Source organism: Bombus bifarius, unplaced genomic scaffold, assembly GCF_011952205.1.
Source record: "Bombus bifarius isolate JDL3187 unplaced genomic scaffold, Bbif_JDL3187 scf7180000008014, whole genome shotgun sequence".
Classification (NCBI taxonomy): Eukaryota; Metazoa; Arthropoda; class Insecta; order Hymenoptera; family Apidae; genus Bombus; species Bombus bifarius.
The window spans coordinates 1,511,015-1,525,384 of record NW_022884390.1 but is presented as its reverse complement, the minus strand read 5'-3'; the positions used below and the strand labels follow the sequence as shown (position 1 = coordinate 1,525,384).

Genomic DNA, 14,370 nt, shown 5'->3' with positions numbered 1-14,370 from the left:
GTCGAAGACACTTTGCAGAAGTTCTGTTCGACATAATCGACGTAGGAGCGTTGTCATCGTTTCTAACCATGGCGTACGTTTCTCTGAACTCTGCTGAATCAACAACAACGCGAACGTAATCGAAAAAATATTGTCATTCATCGAAGCGCGACGATTAAAAGAAGAAGAAACCTTATCGATCTTCTACGCTGCGACTGGAAGAAACGTTCCACGCCTCTTCTCTTCTTCTTCTTCTTCGTATCTGTAAAAGAAAATTCTTTCTTCGTAAGAAGAAACTTCCCAAAATGAACGAAACTTAAATTAAATGGAACTTTTTTTTATCTTTGCTGTTAGAAATCGTCGATGGTCGAAAGTGTCGTAAGTTTCGATCGACAGGTGGAAGTGGCCGGGGAAGAAAATAGAAATCGGTTTTCGTGGTTGACAGAGCCTCGTAACCATTGGTCTCCGATCGGCGATCGTTAGAAATGGAAAGCAGCTGGATTTCCACTTGTCAGGACGGACGGATCTGTTCCGAATTTCACCAGACTCGCCTGCTCCGTGTCTCTCCTCGATTTCATACGCCACCGATATTTATAGCGGACAGTCAACTGATTTATATTATTTTCTAATCTCTTCCAATTTTCGATATCGGACAGTTGCAACTACGTGAAATTTTTCACTCGAATTCCTAAACAGAGTTAGCGGCCACCTGATCGTTCGCGTTGTCTTCTCTCGTTTCACGTGACTCCTCGTCGCACTTTTCTCGCTTTTTACCATTTCCTGCAGTTTCCGATCGTCTTTTACCATTTTGCGAGTATTTGGCCTGAATCATTGGGCTGAAAAAATATTAAATATTTACGTATGTGCCTGAGCCAAATTCTCTTCCTTATAAAAACTAAAAAATAAATCAAATAAACTACTACTACTACTACTGCACACGTACATAGAAGCTAAATCGCAATTTTTACAAAGAAACTTAAATATCCTGTTCTAAGATTCGTATCTCTATTTTATATTATTTTATTGAATTACGTCTGACCATTTCGTTCTATTTCTATTGTTACGTTCGTGCATAATTCAATAAATTAATATAAAACAAAAAGCATCGTGCGTCTGTTATTCCCTTACGAAAGGAAAGAAACTTTTCGGACAACCCAATACGTAACTGTGCGTGATTTCAACCGAACGTAACAAATTGCAGACTGAAAATGTTCACGTCTGAAATTGCCAATTTTTGCGCTTCTTTCAGTCTTCGATGCTTAGCGGTGGCGAAATTTTTGTTGGCTTATCGATTAAACGTATAATCTGTTATCGATCAATTTGAAGTTAATCTTTCAACGTGGACTTGATTTTTCAACGTTGATCGGCTGGATGCGAGGTGTCGGTCGACTGTAACATATCATTCGAGATAATACTTAAAAAACGAAATTTCTCGAAATCCAGATAAGAAGGTAGTCACGCTTGCGCAAAAGATAAGTAGGTTTTTTCATTTGCCAGCTAGATAAATGTTTATTTACTTTGCAGCAACAAGTTATCAGGCAGGCTTTTGCGAGCACGTTGTTACCCTTTAAACATTTCCTATACTTACATAGGTATCTGGCGCCATCAAATAGATAATCTTGAACTTGAAGAATCGATCACCTGCGTTTCAAATGCTCTTCAATAATTTTTACAAAATATGAACATCTTCTAAGAACTGAAAACATATCATTTCTATTTGCCAACTTTACATCTCGTATTTCCACTGAATATTTACCACTCGTACGTTGCTTGGTAAAAAGTAACTTCTTCAATAAAAATATCCTTTAAAGAATCCTCAAATTCGAATCGACATTTATCTTCGACTATGCGAAATCGTGTTACGTGCTCGGATCTATATCGAAATATTCACAAGCCAACGTTATATCCAAGCGTTTGCCGATGCAGAAAATTCAGGTTCGTGCTGAAATATTTCAATCGTTTAAATCATTTCTCATTTAAATGGAGAGATTGAAGTAATTGAAAAGTACAGATACTTCGATTTCAATTCAAACATTCAAATATTGTCTACCTATTTATGTATTAGGTTATCCGACAAGTTTTTTTCGTTTCATAAGATGGTAATAGATGAACAAGAATTTCTGTTTTATATTATTTTATTGAATTACGTATGATCCATTTCTATTTCTATTATTACGTTCGTGTATAATTCAATAAACTAATGTAAAACAAAAAACATCGTGCGTCTATTATTTCCTTACAAAACGAAAGAAACTTTACGGACAACCTAATACAAATTCGAAGATCGGAAATATAATATTAATAAATATTATACTATCACATAAAATGAATGTTCAAATTTCGATGTTCGAATTCATTCAAATTCACATCGAAATCGCGTTCAAAATCGTAACGTTATGATCCTCACCCAATTACATACATAGACAAATTCAAACTGAACATTTATACAAACTATGACGATACCAACCAACTAATAAAAATAACGACTTACACGATGCTTCTGACATATATCGATACTGTGGCTTTTCGAGCGCAAAATGCAACAGCATATTCCAAACGCGATTATCCCAGAAACGCAATATCAAAACATATATCCAATATATGTAGATCATCGAGCTTTGTCGCCTCGTCACCACGTTATTTCCACTTTATTTCGTGAATTGTTCTTCCTCGACTTATTCCTCGGCTAAACCTGTTTCAAAACTACAGTCAAATCGCGATCGATCGAAATTTATTAGGTTGGCAACTAAGTGACAATACAACCTAATGACAAAATCCGCAATCACTTAGTTGCCAACCTAATAGAATATTACCGAGATATTCGCACTAAACGATCGATCAAAGAATCATCCTATATACTTTTTTTCTTTCTTTTCTCTATCCTCCATCACATCGTTTCGATCAACGAATCTTTCATCGCCTACGTTGAATCGTCTCGTTTGATCATATTAAGCGATTTTCACCGGTGTTTGACTTATGGTGGCCCTATCGTGCGCACAGTGCTCGCTCTTGTGGACGAAGCTTTAAACGCGACGAAACGAGAAACGAGTGGAGGTTAGGTCGTGGCGGTCGTCCACGTACATCATTCGTGTCGAATTTATTCGCGCGCTTAAACGCCAACCTGTCCGCTAAACGTGGACGCAAACCGCAAGTTAAATCGGAGTAGAGTTAAACTGGCCGAAAACCCGTTTGGCCCGCGTGATTTACGCGCATGAATCGAGTCACCTGGCCGACGCGTTTGTCAGCGGAATGCCAGGCGTGTGAGACCGGCTTTAATCGCACCTGTTCCTCTCGTCCTGCCATCGAATCGACGAAGACCGGGCCTGTTCTTGTGCCAGCAATTTGTCCGCTAGGTTTCTATAGGCTCGTCGTCTTATTAAAATCAGACGCTTGAAACGATTTGGAATTGTTTACAGGTGCAGTACACGTTTACGACGAGAAGTTTCAGGGATGGAAATTCCGATGGCAATTTGTTATACTTAGAGATATAATTATATTTACATTTAGTTATATAATTATATATTTATACATTGGCAGAAATGTTGGTAGAAATGTTGTATTTTTATTAATTGTAGGTAACTATGAAGTACTATGATAGTTAGAAATGTTTATATCTAGATACATATGTACGGTAATTACGTTTATGTACTCGTTTTGTAATTACGAATATAATTATGAACGAAACAGAGAATCTCATTTGAAATATATAGTCTGTTTATCTAGCGTGCATATACATTCTTGCATATTTCAATTTGCCGCAGAACGCATCAACATGATCGCGGTAAAATTACATTTAGGTCTGTGCAAGACGATTAAATGGCAAAGAAGCTCGAATGAATTATTCAATTCGTAGAATTAAAAGCAAAGATTAACTGTATATCGAACACACGTGTTGCAAGATCATTTTGATAGCGTTACACTTTTCTTCTTGAGCGTGTAACGTTGTAACGAGATTTGACATAATGGAAACTTTGAATATTTCATAGATTAAAATAGCGATAATATTGCACTTAAATATTACTCAGATATATAGATAAGAGAACGATAGAAGATCGTTCGGTATTTCTACCGAGCTTTTATCACAGGTTTATTCGTCTTAACTTTTTCTTCATACTCTTTCTGCTTTTTTCACATTCTTCCCTCTCTGTCCAACAAAAACGTATTTCTACGATCGACGATCTCCGCTTATACAACGACGAACGACGAAACTGCACAGGAGAGGAAATATGAGGTTAAAAAACATCTACGAAATCTTCAGTCTTCTCGGTAATGTTAGAGTCGATCTAACGATTGATCGTCGATAACAGAGCAAAGATGTTTCGCCTGTATCGTGTTACGGCTCGAATCGACGACGCACGACGTTGTCGTTGCCGCTCTTAATCTGCTTTCTTGTCGGATGAAAAGAGAACGCTCGAGCGAGATAAAGCCGATCGTACAAGATCACGTTCGTTTGCGCTACTGGAATTTTTATTTTCAAAAGCTCTCGAACGCGCTATTTCCTCATATTTCACCGTTGTTTATTCGTATATCGCAATCGCAGCGTAGTTCTTCCATTCCAGCGTAGTTCTGCATTCGTTCTTTATAAGATTACCGATTGATACTTCGAGACGAGTTGCTCTTAGTTTGTTTCATCCAATGTTTGCTTCTCATCGGTTTCGTTTGCGGTTCCCAGTGAATTTTCGTGGTTGCGGTTTCGTGGATTCGAATTAGGACAAGTCGATTTCGCTGAACGATCGTGATGGTACAAATGATCTGTATCGCAAATAATTACGTGTACACTGATCTCGCTGTTAGGTCATTCGAATTGTTTCGATACGCAGATAAAATTTCTAGTTACGTCAGTCGATATAACAGAACCCTTCAACGTTTCAGGTAACTTAACGATACGCTTCAGACACGTCTAATAATATAATCTCCGAATGTCGTCGCTTTCAGATATTTCATCGAGTAATAATATCTGAAGTTTATCGATATAACGCAAATCGTAATAAGAGTTCGGAAATAATAATAACTGAATTATCGTCGATTTTTAACAAATCACACAATCGATAATTTCAAACGACGAGACGCTTAGCGGCTACGAAATTAACATCTATATGAACGTCGTATCGATGTTGTAATATTTTTGTAACGATACTGGACATTATTTTCGACATCATATCGTTCTCGGAAGTTTGCTCCAACGGTAGCCTGCAGAATAGAAAAAACTTAGTAAATAAGGACGATTGTGGTTCAAGTAGCTGATAAGTGTCATCGTAGCAGCCTCGAGGCGTTCTTTGCGGTCGTTCTATCAGCTTCCGGAAGACGCGCGTGGTTCGCGTCTATTTCTATGACGCGATCGTATCGCTCGCTTGCTACAATTTAAAAAATTTACAAACAATAACCCATTATCGAGCCAGATGAAATTGCTATCGGTTAGTTACGCGTATAGAACAGCTGAAAATTCTAACCTACTTCCAAGTACAGCGATGATCTTTGTCTCGTAGAAGAAACTTCTCTTATTCGATATATTTTGGAAAATAATCCTATCTAATATAGTTATATTAGAATCGTTATATGAATGAACGATGTGAAAGTAATGATAAATCAACGAAGACAAATGTATCATCGACATCTTAAAAGCCAATATCTCGATGGAATTTATTTATTTTGTTTTTTTACGCAGAAAGATTATCACTCTGTAAGCCTAAAAATGTATCGATATCAGATATCAAAGGATTGATACTGTAGTTAGGATAATAAGACAATAGGTTAGGATATATAAGTTCTAAAGAAAATTTGAACAATATAGAAGGGTATAGACAACGTTGTCTCGACTTTAAATCAAGTATCAAGATATTAATATAGATTGCAACCGTCTTACAGTGATTTTCCTTTATGTTTCAGTTACTGTTAAGAACGGACCCACCCAGGAAAATGAGAACGAAGCACCAGCTGATGCTGCATCCTCACCATCTAGTGTAAGTTCAAATTGCATAAAAGTAGTCCAGTCAAGTAATATAAAAGTACCTATTTAACAAACTCCGTTGTCGCCATCTATCACCATAACTTGTCACCTAACGTGTATAGCTATTAATTATCTTTAAATACTCCGCTATATATTATTTTATTTACTATTCGAGAATCAAACTCGTTTAACAGTCTCCGTACTTGTTTCTGCAGGTTGAACTACCAGAAAGCGCACACCCATGTCCAGCTTGTTCGACCGTTTTGCCCACCTCCAGGGAGTTAACGAACCACCTACGCGGCCATAATTCGCCTCGCAGCACAGACTGTAGCGGCGAGGATGACTATTGCTGCGGCGTGTGCAATAAGGTGCTGAGCTCTGCAAGTTCCCTCGACAGACATGTGTTGGTGCACTCCGGGGAACGGCCGTTCAAATGCAAGTACTGTGAGATGGCGTTCACTACGAACGGCAATATGAACAGGCATTTGAGGACAGCGCACAGAGGCGCCTCGCCTAACAGCTGCACAGACTCCGAGGGTAGCAGCGACTCGGACAAATCATCCAGGCAGCGACATCTCGAGGAATACAACAACAACGAGATCACAAAAAGAAACTCGCCAAATATCGGGGACAAACGGGACGAGGAACAGACCTCGTCGTTAACTGGAAAGAGAAAGTATCCTAACTATGCGAGCGACAGCGAAACACAAAAGAGGCACAAGATTCTTCTAAGTAGCTCGAGAAGCGAGATGAAATCGAGATCGGACGACAACCAGAACGTTTACAATTGTCCAGTATGCGGGCGACAGGATTTTGCCACTGGCGCCATCTTAGAATCGCATCTGGAACGAAGTCATCCGGAATTCCCCGCGAAATGCGACACGTGCAACTTGTCGTTCAAAAACCACAGAGTACTGAATCTGCATCGGTTCATGATACATTTCGCGGAACACTCGTTGGGAAATACCACGAGAAATCTGAGAAACTCGATAGTAGGTTTCAACGATTTAACGTTCGTTGATTTCTCGTCCGATAAGTTCCCAGCAATAGCTAGAGCTGTCTGCGAACAATCGCTTCACCGGCCAGCTTCTGGCGAGGTAGCCAAATTCCAATGCTCCAAATGTCTGCGGGCATTCCCTTGTAGATCCGCGTTGGACGCCCACGAAACTGACTGCGGCACGATGAATTTGCAAAGCAGAACAACCGACGATAGCCAATCGAGAAGAGACGATTTCTTCGCTGGCTTGGATCTTCAAAACAAGGCTGCTTTGAGGGAAGCGAAGGAAGGCAAAGATCTTGCCGATATCCAGAGTATCATATCTGTCACCTCTGGACCTATCTTACAGAATTTTCGATCAGACACCAGCACACCCGAGAACAACATCAAATTTAATACCAGTGTAAACTCTTCTGGTAGTTCAAGTACGTATTGCACAGAGTACCACGAGGAGGAAGCTCAAGACGCGTTTTCTGCAGAGTTCAGAAAAATGAAATTGAAAGGGGAGTTCCCTTGCAGGCTCTGTTCCTCGATATTTCCTAATCTAAGAGCCCTAAAAGGTCACAACAGGGCGCACATGGGCGTGGGACCTGGCATGCCATATCCTTGTAATATGTGCCCTTATACCAGCACTGATAAAGCGACTCTGGTGAGGCATCTGAGGTCTCACAATGGCGACAGACCTTACGAATGCTCTCTCTGCAATTACGCTTTCACAACTAAAGCAAATTGTGAGCGCCATGTACGAAACCGACATGGAAAATTGACAAGAGAAGACATTAAGAGCGTTCTCATCTATCATCCAAATGAAGATTCTACGAACGAGAACGTGGAACGTGGAAACTCACCCAGAGTTTTGAAGGATGAAGTGAGGAAGAGCCTGGTATATCCGCAAGAACGCGAAGATCTTCACCACCAGGCGCAAATGCATTATCCTCCGGTTTCTATGGAGGTAAGAGGTGAGATCAGAATAATAGAAGAGGCGAAGCTGCAAAATTCCTCGATGTCGATATACAGCACTAGCCACTTTGAAAAAAATGATGCGTTTTCAAGACATGGTCAGCCTTTGGAGCTGACCCAAAGGAACTCCGAGGAGACAAAACCTGGTCAAGATGCCAAATCGGATTATTCGAAGTTGGACGACGATTTGGAGTCGAGATCGTCCGAGGGTAGCGTATCTCTAGTCACAGAAACCAAAACAGATTCGCACCAAAGAATACAAGCTAGTCCTATGAATTTAAAGAAAGGTCTCAACATATCGGAAAACATAGGCGAAGACGGTCCGTTGGACCTTTCCATGGACGTACTGGATCTCAGCAAGAAGTCGAAGGAGAAGGAGGACGATAACTTCGCCGCGGCTCACGAACATTTTGGAAAAAACCAAAAAGATTTGTACAGTGCTACCAGTCAATTATTGTTGACCGAGGCTTTGTTGAAGGCTGGCCAGGGTAGCTCTCAACCTACATCTCTGGAAGCTCTGTACGCTAACGCAATCTACAGAAACTTCGGTACATTCCCTGGTAGCGTAGGAGCTGGAATATTGCCACCGTACATGTTCAATCCTCATGTCTTTGGCCAGGATTTCTCTATGAAGGAAAGATTACAGAAGGAATTGGTCAGAGGTCTACAGTTGACAAGTGGAGGTACTTTGGTGGAGCCACCCATAGGTAGCGCGGGATTTACCACTTTTTCTCAAAACAGAGACATGAATTCCCAGTCTCATTCAACAACCGACCAAAGTGAATATGCCAAATTAATATCTTCTAAGATGGCCAACAAGAGTCTAACAACCCGCGATAAATCAGACAATCTCCCCTCGTCCAATTCTGTGAAGATGGTGATCAAAAATGGAGTCCTGATGCCTAAACAAAAGCAACGAAGGTACAGAACTGAGAGGCCTTTTACCTGTGAACATTGCTCAGCGAGATTTACCTTGAGGAGCAATATGGAAAGGCACATTAAACAACAACATCCTCAGCACTGGAGCCAGCGACCCAGAGGAGGTCACTCGACAAGGGGAAGACCACCTTCCAGCCATCCTACGCTGATTCAAAACCTTGGACAGGCAACTTCTCAAGGCAGTCAATCGTACAACAATATCCTGCCAAAAGTGGAACAGTCAACGAATCCGGAATTTACGAGGCATTCTATCTCCGACCATGTGAAGTACGCTATCCTGGCACAGCAATTAAAGGCAAACAAAATGGAAGACAATGACTCTGAAGAAGAACTGGTCATAGACGAAGGGCCACAGGAGAAAGAAAATCAAGAATCTCAGGATCAAAAGGAGAAGAGTCTGTTGAGAGGACAATTGGAAGCCACAGAATCTACGAAAGAAACTGTAGTGAAAGAAGAAGCCATGGAATGTTCAGACGATGGCCCAAACGAGACAAATGTTGAGCTGGAGAAGAACAAACAAACTGTTACTGAACAACAGAAAAAATCTGACACGGAGAAGGCTACTGTGACGGAAAATTCAGTTGAAAAGAATCCTGACAGAGTGATCAAAACGGAATCAGTTAATATGAACAGCGAGAAGATGGAGGATGGAGCACCTGATCTCGCTAGCGTGTCAGAACTGTTAGACAATGCCTCCCAACAATACCAGCAGTTTCAACCCCAGTATTTAAGCGATGAAGAAGGTCTAGTAGCATCGAACAGTGATTGCAATAATTCTGGCAGTGATGAGAAATCCGACTCTGTAAATTCATCACATTCGACGAACGCGTCGAAGAAAAAAAAGAAAAAGAAGAAAAAAAAGAAGAAATCTGCATATTCAATGGCCCCGAACAGAGTAATCTGTCCATACTGTGAACGACCATTTCCATGGACCTCGTCTCTCAGACGACATATTTTAACACACACTGGACAGAAACCTTATCAGTGCGTTCACTGTTCGTTGCTATTCACAACGAAATCCAACTGTGACCGTCATTTGCTCCGAAAACATAAAGCAAATCCGAACAAGATGCGTAGAGTTAGGAACTCTTCTTCTCCAGATTCTCAAGCGGTCATCAGCAATAGTAACTCGTTCTCCATGAGGAACGTTCCTGAAAGACCCTACAAGTGCAATCAGTGTCCCAGCTCAACATTTTCAACGTTGGGTAACCTAAAGAAACATCGTTCCACTAAACACGCTCGGAAGATGAAGACCAGATCGGACACTCCATCCAGTGAACCTCAAACCAGTCCACAGGAGTGTCCAAAGCCGAATAACGAACAAACTGATTATGATAGTCAGTCTTCGAGCGTGTCTGAAGGGATAGAAACTTCTTCGATGCCAGGACTTACCAAATCGAATTCTGGCGCTTCACAATTGGCCAACGAAACAGCTAGGTCAAGGAGACCTTCACCGAGATCATCACCTGGGCCCAGTGATGTGCCTTTTAAGTGCCACTTGTGCGATTGTGGTTTCGCAGAACGACACGACTGCCTCGAACACATCAAAATGAACCACAAAAAATCCTACGAAATGTTAGTGGCGAAAGGGGCACTGGACATGGACATCGACGCGGTTGAAGACCAACAACAACCACCGCCGCAACATCATACCAGCGACGGAGAAGAAAAACGGGGACGTTTCCCAGACTATAGTAACAGGAAGGTAAGAACGTCTACCTTTTTAAGAAAGACTTATACAGAGCGTAAATAAGTTGTGAATATCATTCGTAGATAGAACTATTTTACCTAAGATCAAGTCTATCTATGGTTAACTTACGCTCTGTATCAAGTCTATTGCAAGTAGCGTTACTTCGTAACAGATGACTGATTAACCAAACATGCGAACTGCAACTAAAATAACTAATTTCTTATTACTTCCAGGTTGTATGTGCATTCTGTATGAGGCGGTTCTGGTCTGCAGAGGATCTACGGCGCCATATGAGAACACACACCGGAGAACGACCTTTCTCCTGCGATATATGCTGCAGGAGATTCACCTTGAAACATAGTATGCTGCGGCACAGAAAGAAGCACGAGTCCATTGATTCTACCATGTATGTTGGTACAAGCGGAGATGAAGAAAATTCACCTGCACAGCCACCTACGATCACACCACGAAGTCAACAGCAGCAACAAATTCTGGTGACAGCCAACAACGCAAATTCCCGTATTCAAGACAGAATCTCTTTACCAACTGTTACTCCAGTCGCGACCGGTGATGCAGCCCCGAGTGGATTAATAAGATTCAATCCATACGAGAAATTAACCACTCTGACAGGAAAATTGGCCAGTATTCCATCAAACGCAAATCCAGATGCAGAGAGCACGGATAATGATTTGATCTCGAACCTGCTGGGAATAAGAGACAAGAGTTTCATCGACAGAGTACTACAGGCATCCGCTGATGACGCCGCCAAGTTATTAGGAGTAAAGCGTAGCCATGAGTGAAGTAGAATCAGCTGTTGCTTTTTTTGGACATTTCACGATCGTGCCTTAGGTTCCTCCCCCATTTACGTGTATGAAAGTCAATCGATAAGTTGATCTTTGTATAATAGAGATAGTGTAAGTAGGTACTTATTTGAGAAACAAAAGTGTGCATGCGTGTTAATAAGTATGATAAATTGATAAATATTGTTAAAAATTGAGTTTTGATTTTCTTTTAGCCCTTTTTAATTGTTATTTACTTGATAGTTAATTTAATTAACAAAAATTTGTTGAAAAAATGAAGAAATACAACAATATATCAATGTTTTTTATATAGCAATACTTATTGTAGTAATTCATTTTTGCGTGACTACAAAAGTATTGTAGTCGTTTCTTACATATGTTACAATTCACTCGATACATCGATGGTTTCATAAGATTTCCAGATAATTCGAGTGAATTGGACATCTTTTCAAATAAACGCACTCTCTATTATTGGTTATTTTTATTGAACATCAGACTGATTGTTTAAAATATCATCTTACAAAATATTCATCGTGTTCCAGAAGAAGAAATTTAATAAACACAAGACCTTTTATCTTAATTTCACACATTTTTATAATTTGACGTTAGTAAATTTCTTTTTCCTTTAACAAACATGAATTGTTTGATGATATTTTTAAACTATAACTGACGTCATTGATGTCGATAAAAATATACCTTTCAAATTACATGAAATTAAATCTATGATTATATTGTGGGTGAATTTCGATGATTTTTAACAACATAAGCGAATTAAGGGCCTATTTCAATAAAATTTCATCAAATTGTCATGCTTTGTTCGAGTCAAGAGAAATGACAAAAACAAAAAAGAGAATTGACAAAAACAACGCAAAGCCACTTTCGCTTATATTCGCGTCAATTAAGTACCTACTTTCCTCTTTTTTTTCTATCTTCTCTTTCTTCTAATCTCTCGCGCCCACACGAAACATGGGCTAAAATATTTCCGCGTATCTCTCTCTATTATGTACATATTATAACCACAAATACGTGTGAATCACACGTTTCTAATAAGCTTACACGTTTCTCTAAGAGCTAGCGTTGTATATTAAAAGGGCACGATTAAGCTTTGTCAATACAAAGTCGTGTCAAAACAAAAGATTTATGGCCCTGGTCAGGAATGGAACAAGAGAACGTCACGGAGCATATATTTAATCGGTGACTTTCTCTTCATTAATCGAGCGAGCCGTACTAAAACCCAAAGATACATTTTACACAACGAATTAAGTTAGCCATATAATACGTACTTCTATTTATTGTTTGTCACGTACCTAAAACCGAGATTCACTAAATGGAAAGTTTTCCCTGTCAGCAATGTACTTGTTTTTTGCTGAAGGAAAAGGTGTCTCGAAACGCGAATCGAAAACTGAGACAACCGAAAGAGATTGAAAAGTCGCGTTCGATTTATTGATCGTAGAGTCCGGACCGCGAAGCCCAGTCGGTAAGATAGCATACGTTCTTCTCGGTAGACGTCATGCAAGTCGAAGAACGCGATTCAATAATATGCAAGTAGAGCAATATAGAAAAGAAAGTTTATCGTATATAATTATATAAATAAATATATATATGTAATATCGATTTCTATTCCGTCGGATAAATGATTACTGTACATAGATAGTCTAACTAAAAATTTCGGTAGGTCTATGTTCCACGTCGTATCGTGCATAGTCCTCGTTCGTTCGAGTCCCCTAGGAACCGAGAGGACAATGTTTAAAAAAAATGCAATTATACCAAATAGTCGGCTTCGATTCTGATGTCGGTTATCGGCCTTCTCGGTGAACGCCAGAAATACAAGTCGAACCAATCGATAAAACATTTGTATCTTCTAATCGTATTACTTCTTTCCTTCTTCCTCTCCTATTTTCTTTCCGCGGTGTTTTGCTTCTGATATAATTTTCCATTCTTGCCTTTTGTCATTCATTATATGATCTCTTTTATGCATACATTCGTAAATGTATAAACATGCAGGTTTATACTTCTTTTTCATCATCTTCCTCTTCCTTTCTTATCAATCTTCACTTTTATCTCTTTCTCTTTCCCTTCTTAAAGCTCACCGTACTTATCCTTCTTTAGCGAGAAAGGCTGCTTGCGAATCGATGTCTGCGCTCGTCGAAAGTCGACCGTTTGCAAACTTATTCGGGGTGTTTTCCGTTTCCTTTCAAGTTCCGTCAATAGCACTTAGATTCTTCTTCGACACATATGTTATATATGTACTGCGTGGAACGTGTATAGTTTGAAAATTTTATTCCGTAAATTATAGATCTCGATGGAAAAATCTTAAGATCCATCGATAATTTCGTTCGCGCAGTACATGTATAAAAAAGAAGACTTCTCTGCTTTGACTATTGATACGTAGCAACTCGTGACGTCGAATTTCAAGGAATCCCCTATTCGACTAAATATAAATGGGATAACCGCTATGCTAATGTTAAGGTTAAGGATGTCAACGGTTACGATTTAAACATAGATGTGTCCAATGGGAATTAACAAATTCCTAAGTATATATATACAGATATATAAACTATAAATGTGTAAATATAGAGATACTGAAAATGTTGATATCTATGCTCGAAGCATAAATTATCGATAAAAGAATCTGTGAAAGCTTGTATAATTATTACAATAATGTATATTTATTACAAAATATCGGAATATTTTTTTTATTAATATTACGAAAATCAAAACGTAACGTTAGCTTTTATGCTTTGTAGTCACGGAAAACAGCCCTAGTAATTTACTCTGAATCGGTGTTTCTTTGTTAATATAAGAAAAATCTTTTAATACATTCAAAGATATAATATAAAACAATTCCTCAAAAAGAATTATTATCTGTTAATTTTAATTTTATTTTATATAATGTTATTGACGAAACGATTTGCATCGTTAATGTTTTTGAACATGCGGTTTCACGTAATCTCATGTATGTATATGAATTCAATATTATTTGGAAAATGTTTGAAACAATAAAAAAGAAAAACGCTAGTGCAAAAAGGACTAGTTGACATAAAAAAACGGGAGACGC

The 14,370-nt window shown here is 39.2% G+C and overlaps 1 protein-coding gene across 1 annotated transcript; it reads left to right on the top strand.

The window, feature by feature from the left end:
• Nucleotides 1-4,205: 4,205 nt before the first annotated feature.
• On the top strand, nucleotides 4,206-11,628 carry LOC117206959 (ras-responsive element-binding protein 1). The gene is made up of 5 exons (XM_033446701.1): nucleotides 4,206-4,245; nucleotides 4,774-4,851; nucleotides 5,866-5,939; nucleotides 6,142-10,527; nucleotides 10,746-11,628. Exons 1-5 carry the CDS (start codon nucleotides 4,206-4,208, stop codon nucleotides 11,310-11,312), a joined length of 5,145 nt encoding a protein of 1,714 aa, XP_033302592.1. The 3' UTR covers nucleotides 11,313-11,628.
• Nucleotides 11,629-14,370: the final 2,742 nt, after the last annotated feature.

Excerpts from the sequence above, each read along its gene's own strand:
- LOC117206959 (XM_033446701.1), top strand. The coding sequence starts at position 4,206 with ATGAGGTTAAAAAACATCTACGAAATCTTCAGTCTTCTCG. Across the intron at positions 4,246-4,773 it reads CGAAATCTTCAGTCTTCTCG|GTCATTCGAATTGTTTCGAT; the intron begins GTAATGTTAGAG and ends TCTCGCTGTTAG. Across the intron at positions 5,940-6,141 it reads CTGCATCCTCACCATCTAGT|GTTGAACTACCAGAAAGCGC; the intron begins GTAAGTTCAAAT and ends TTGTTTCTGCAG.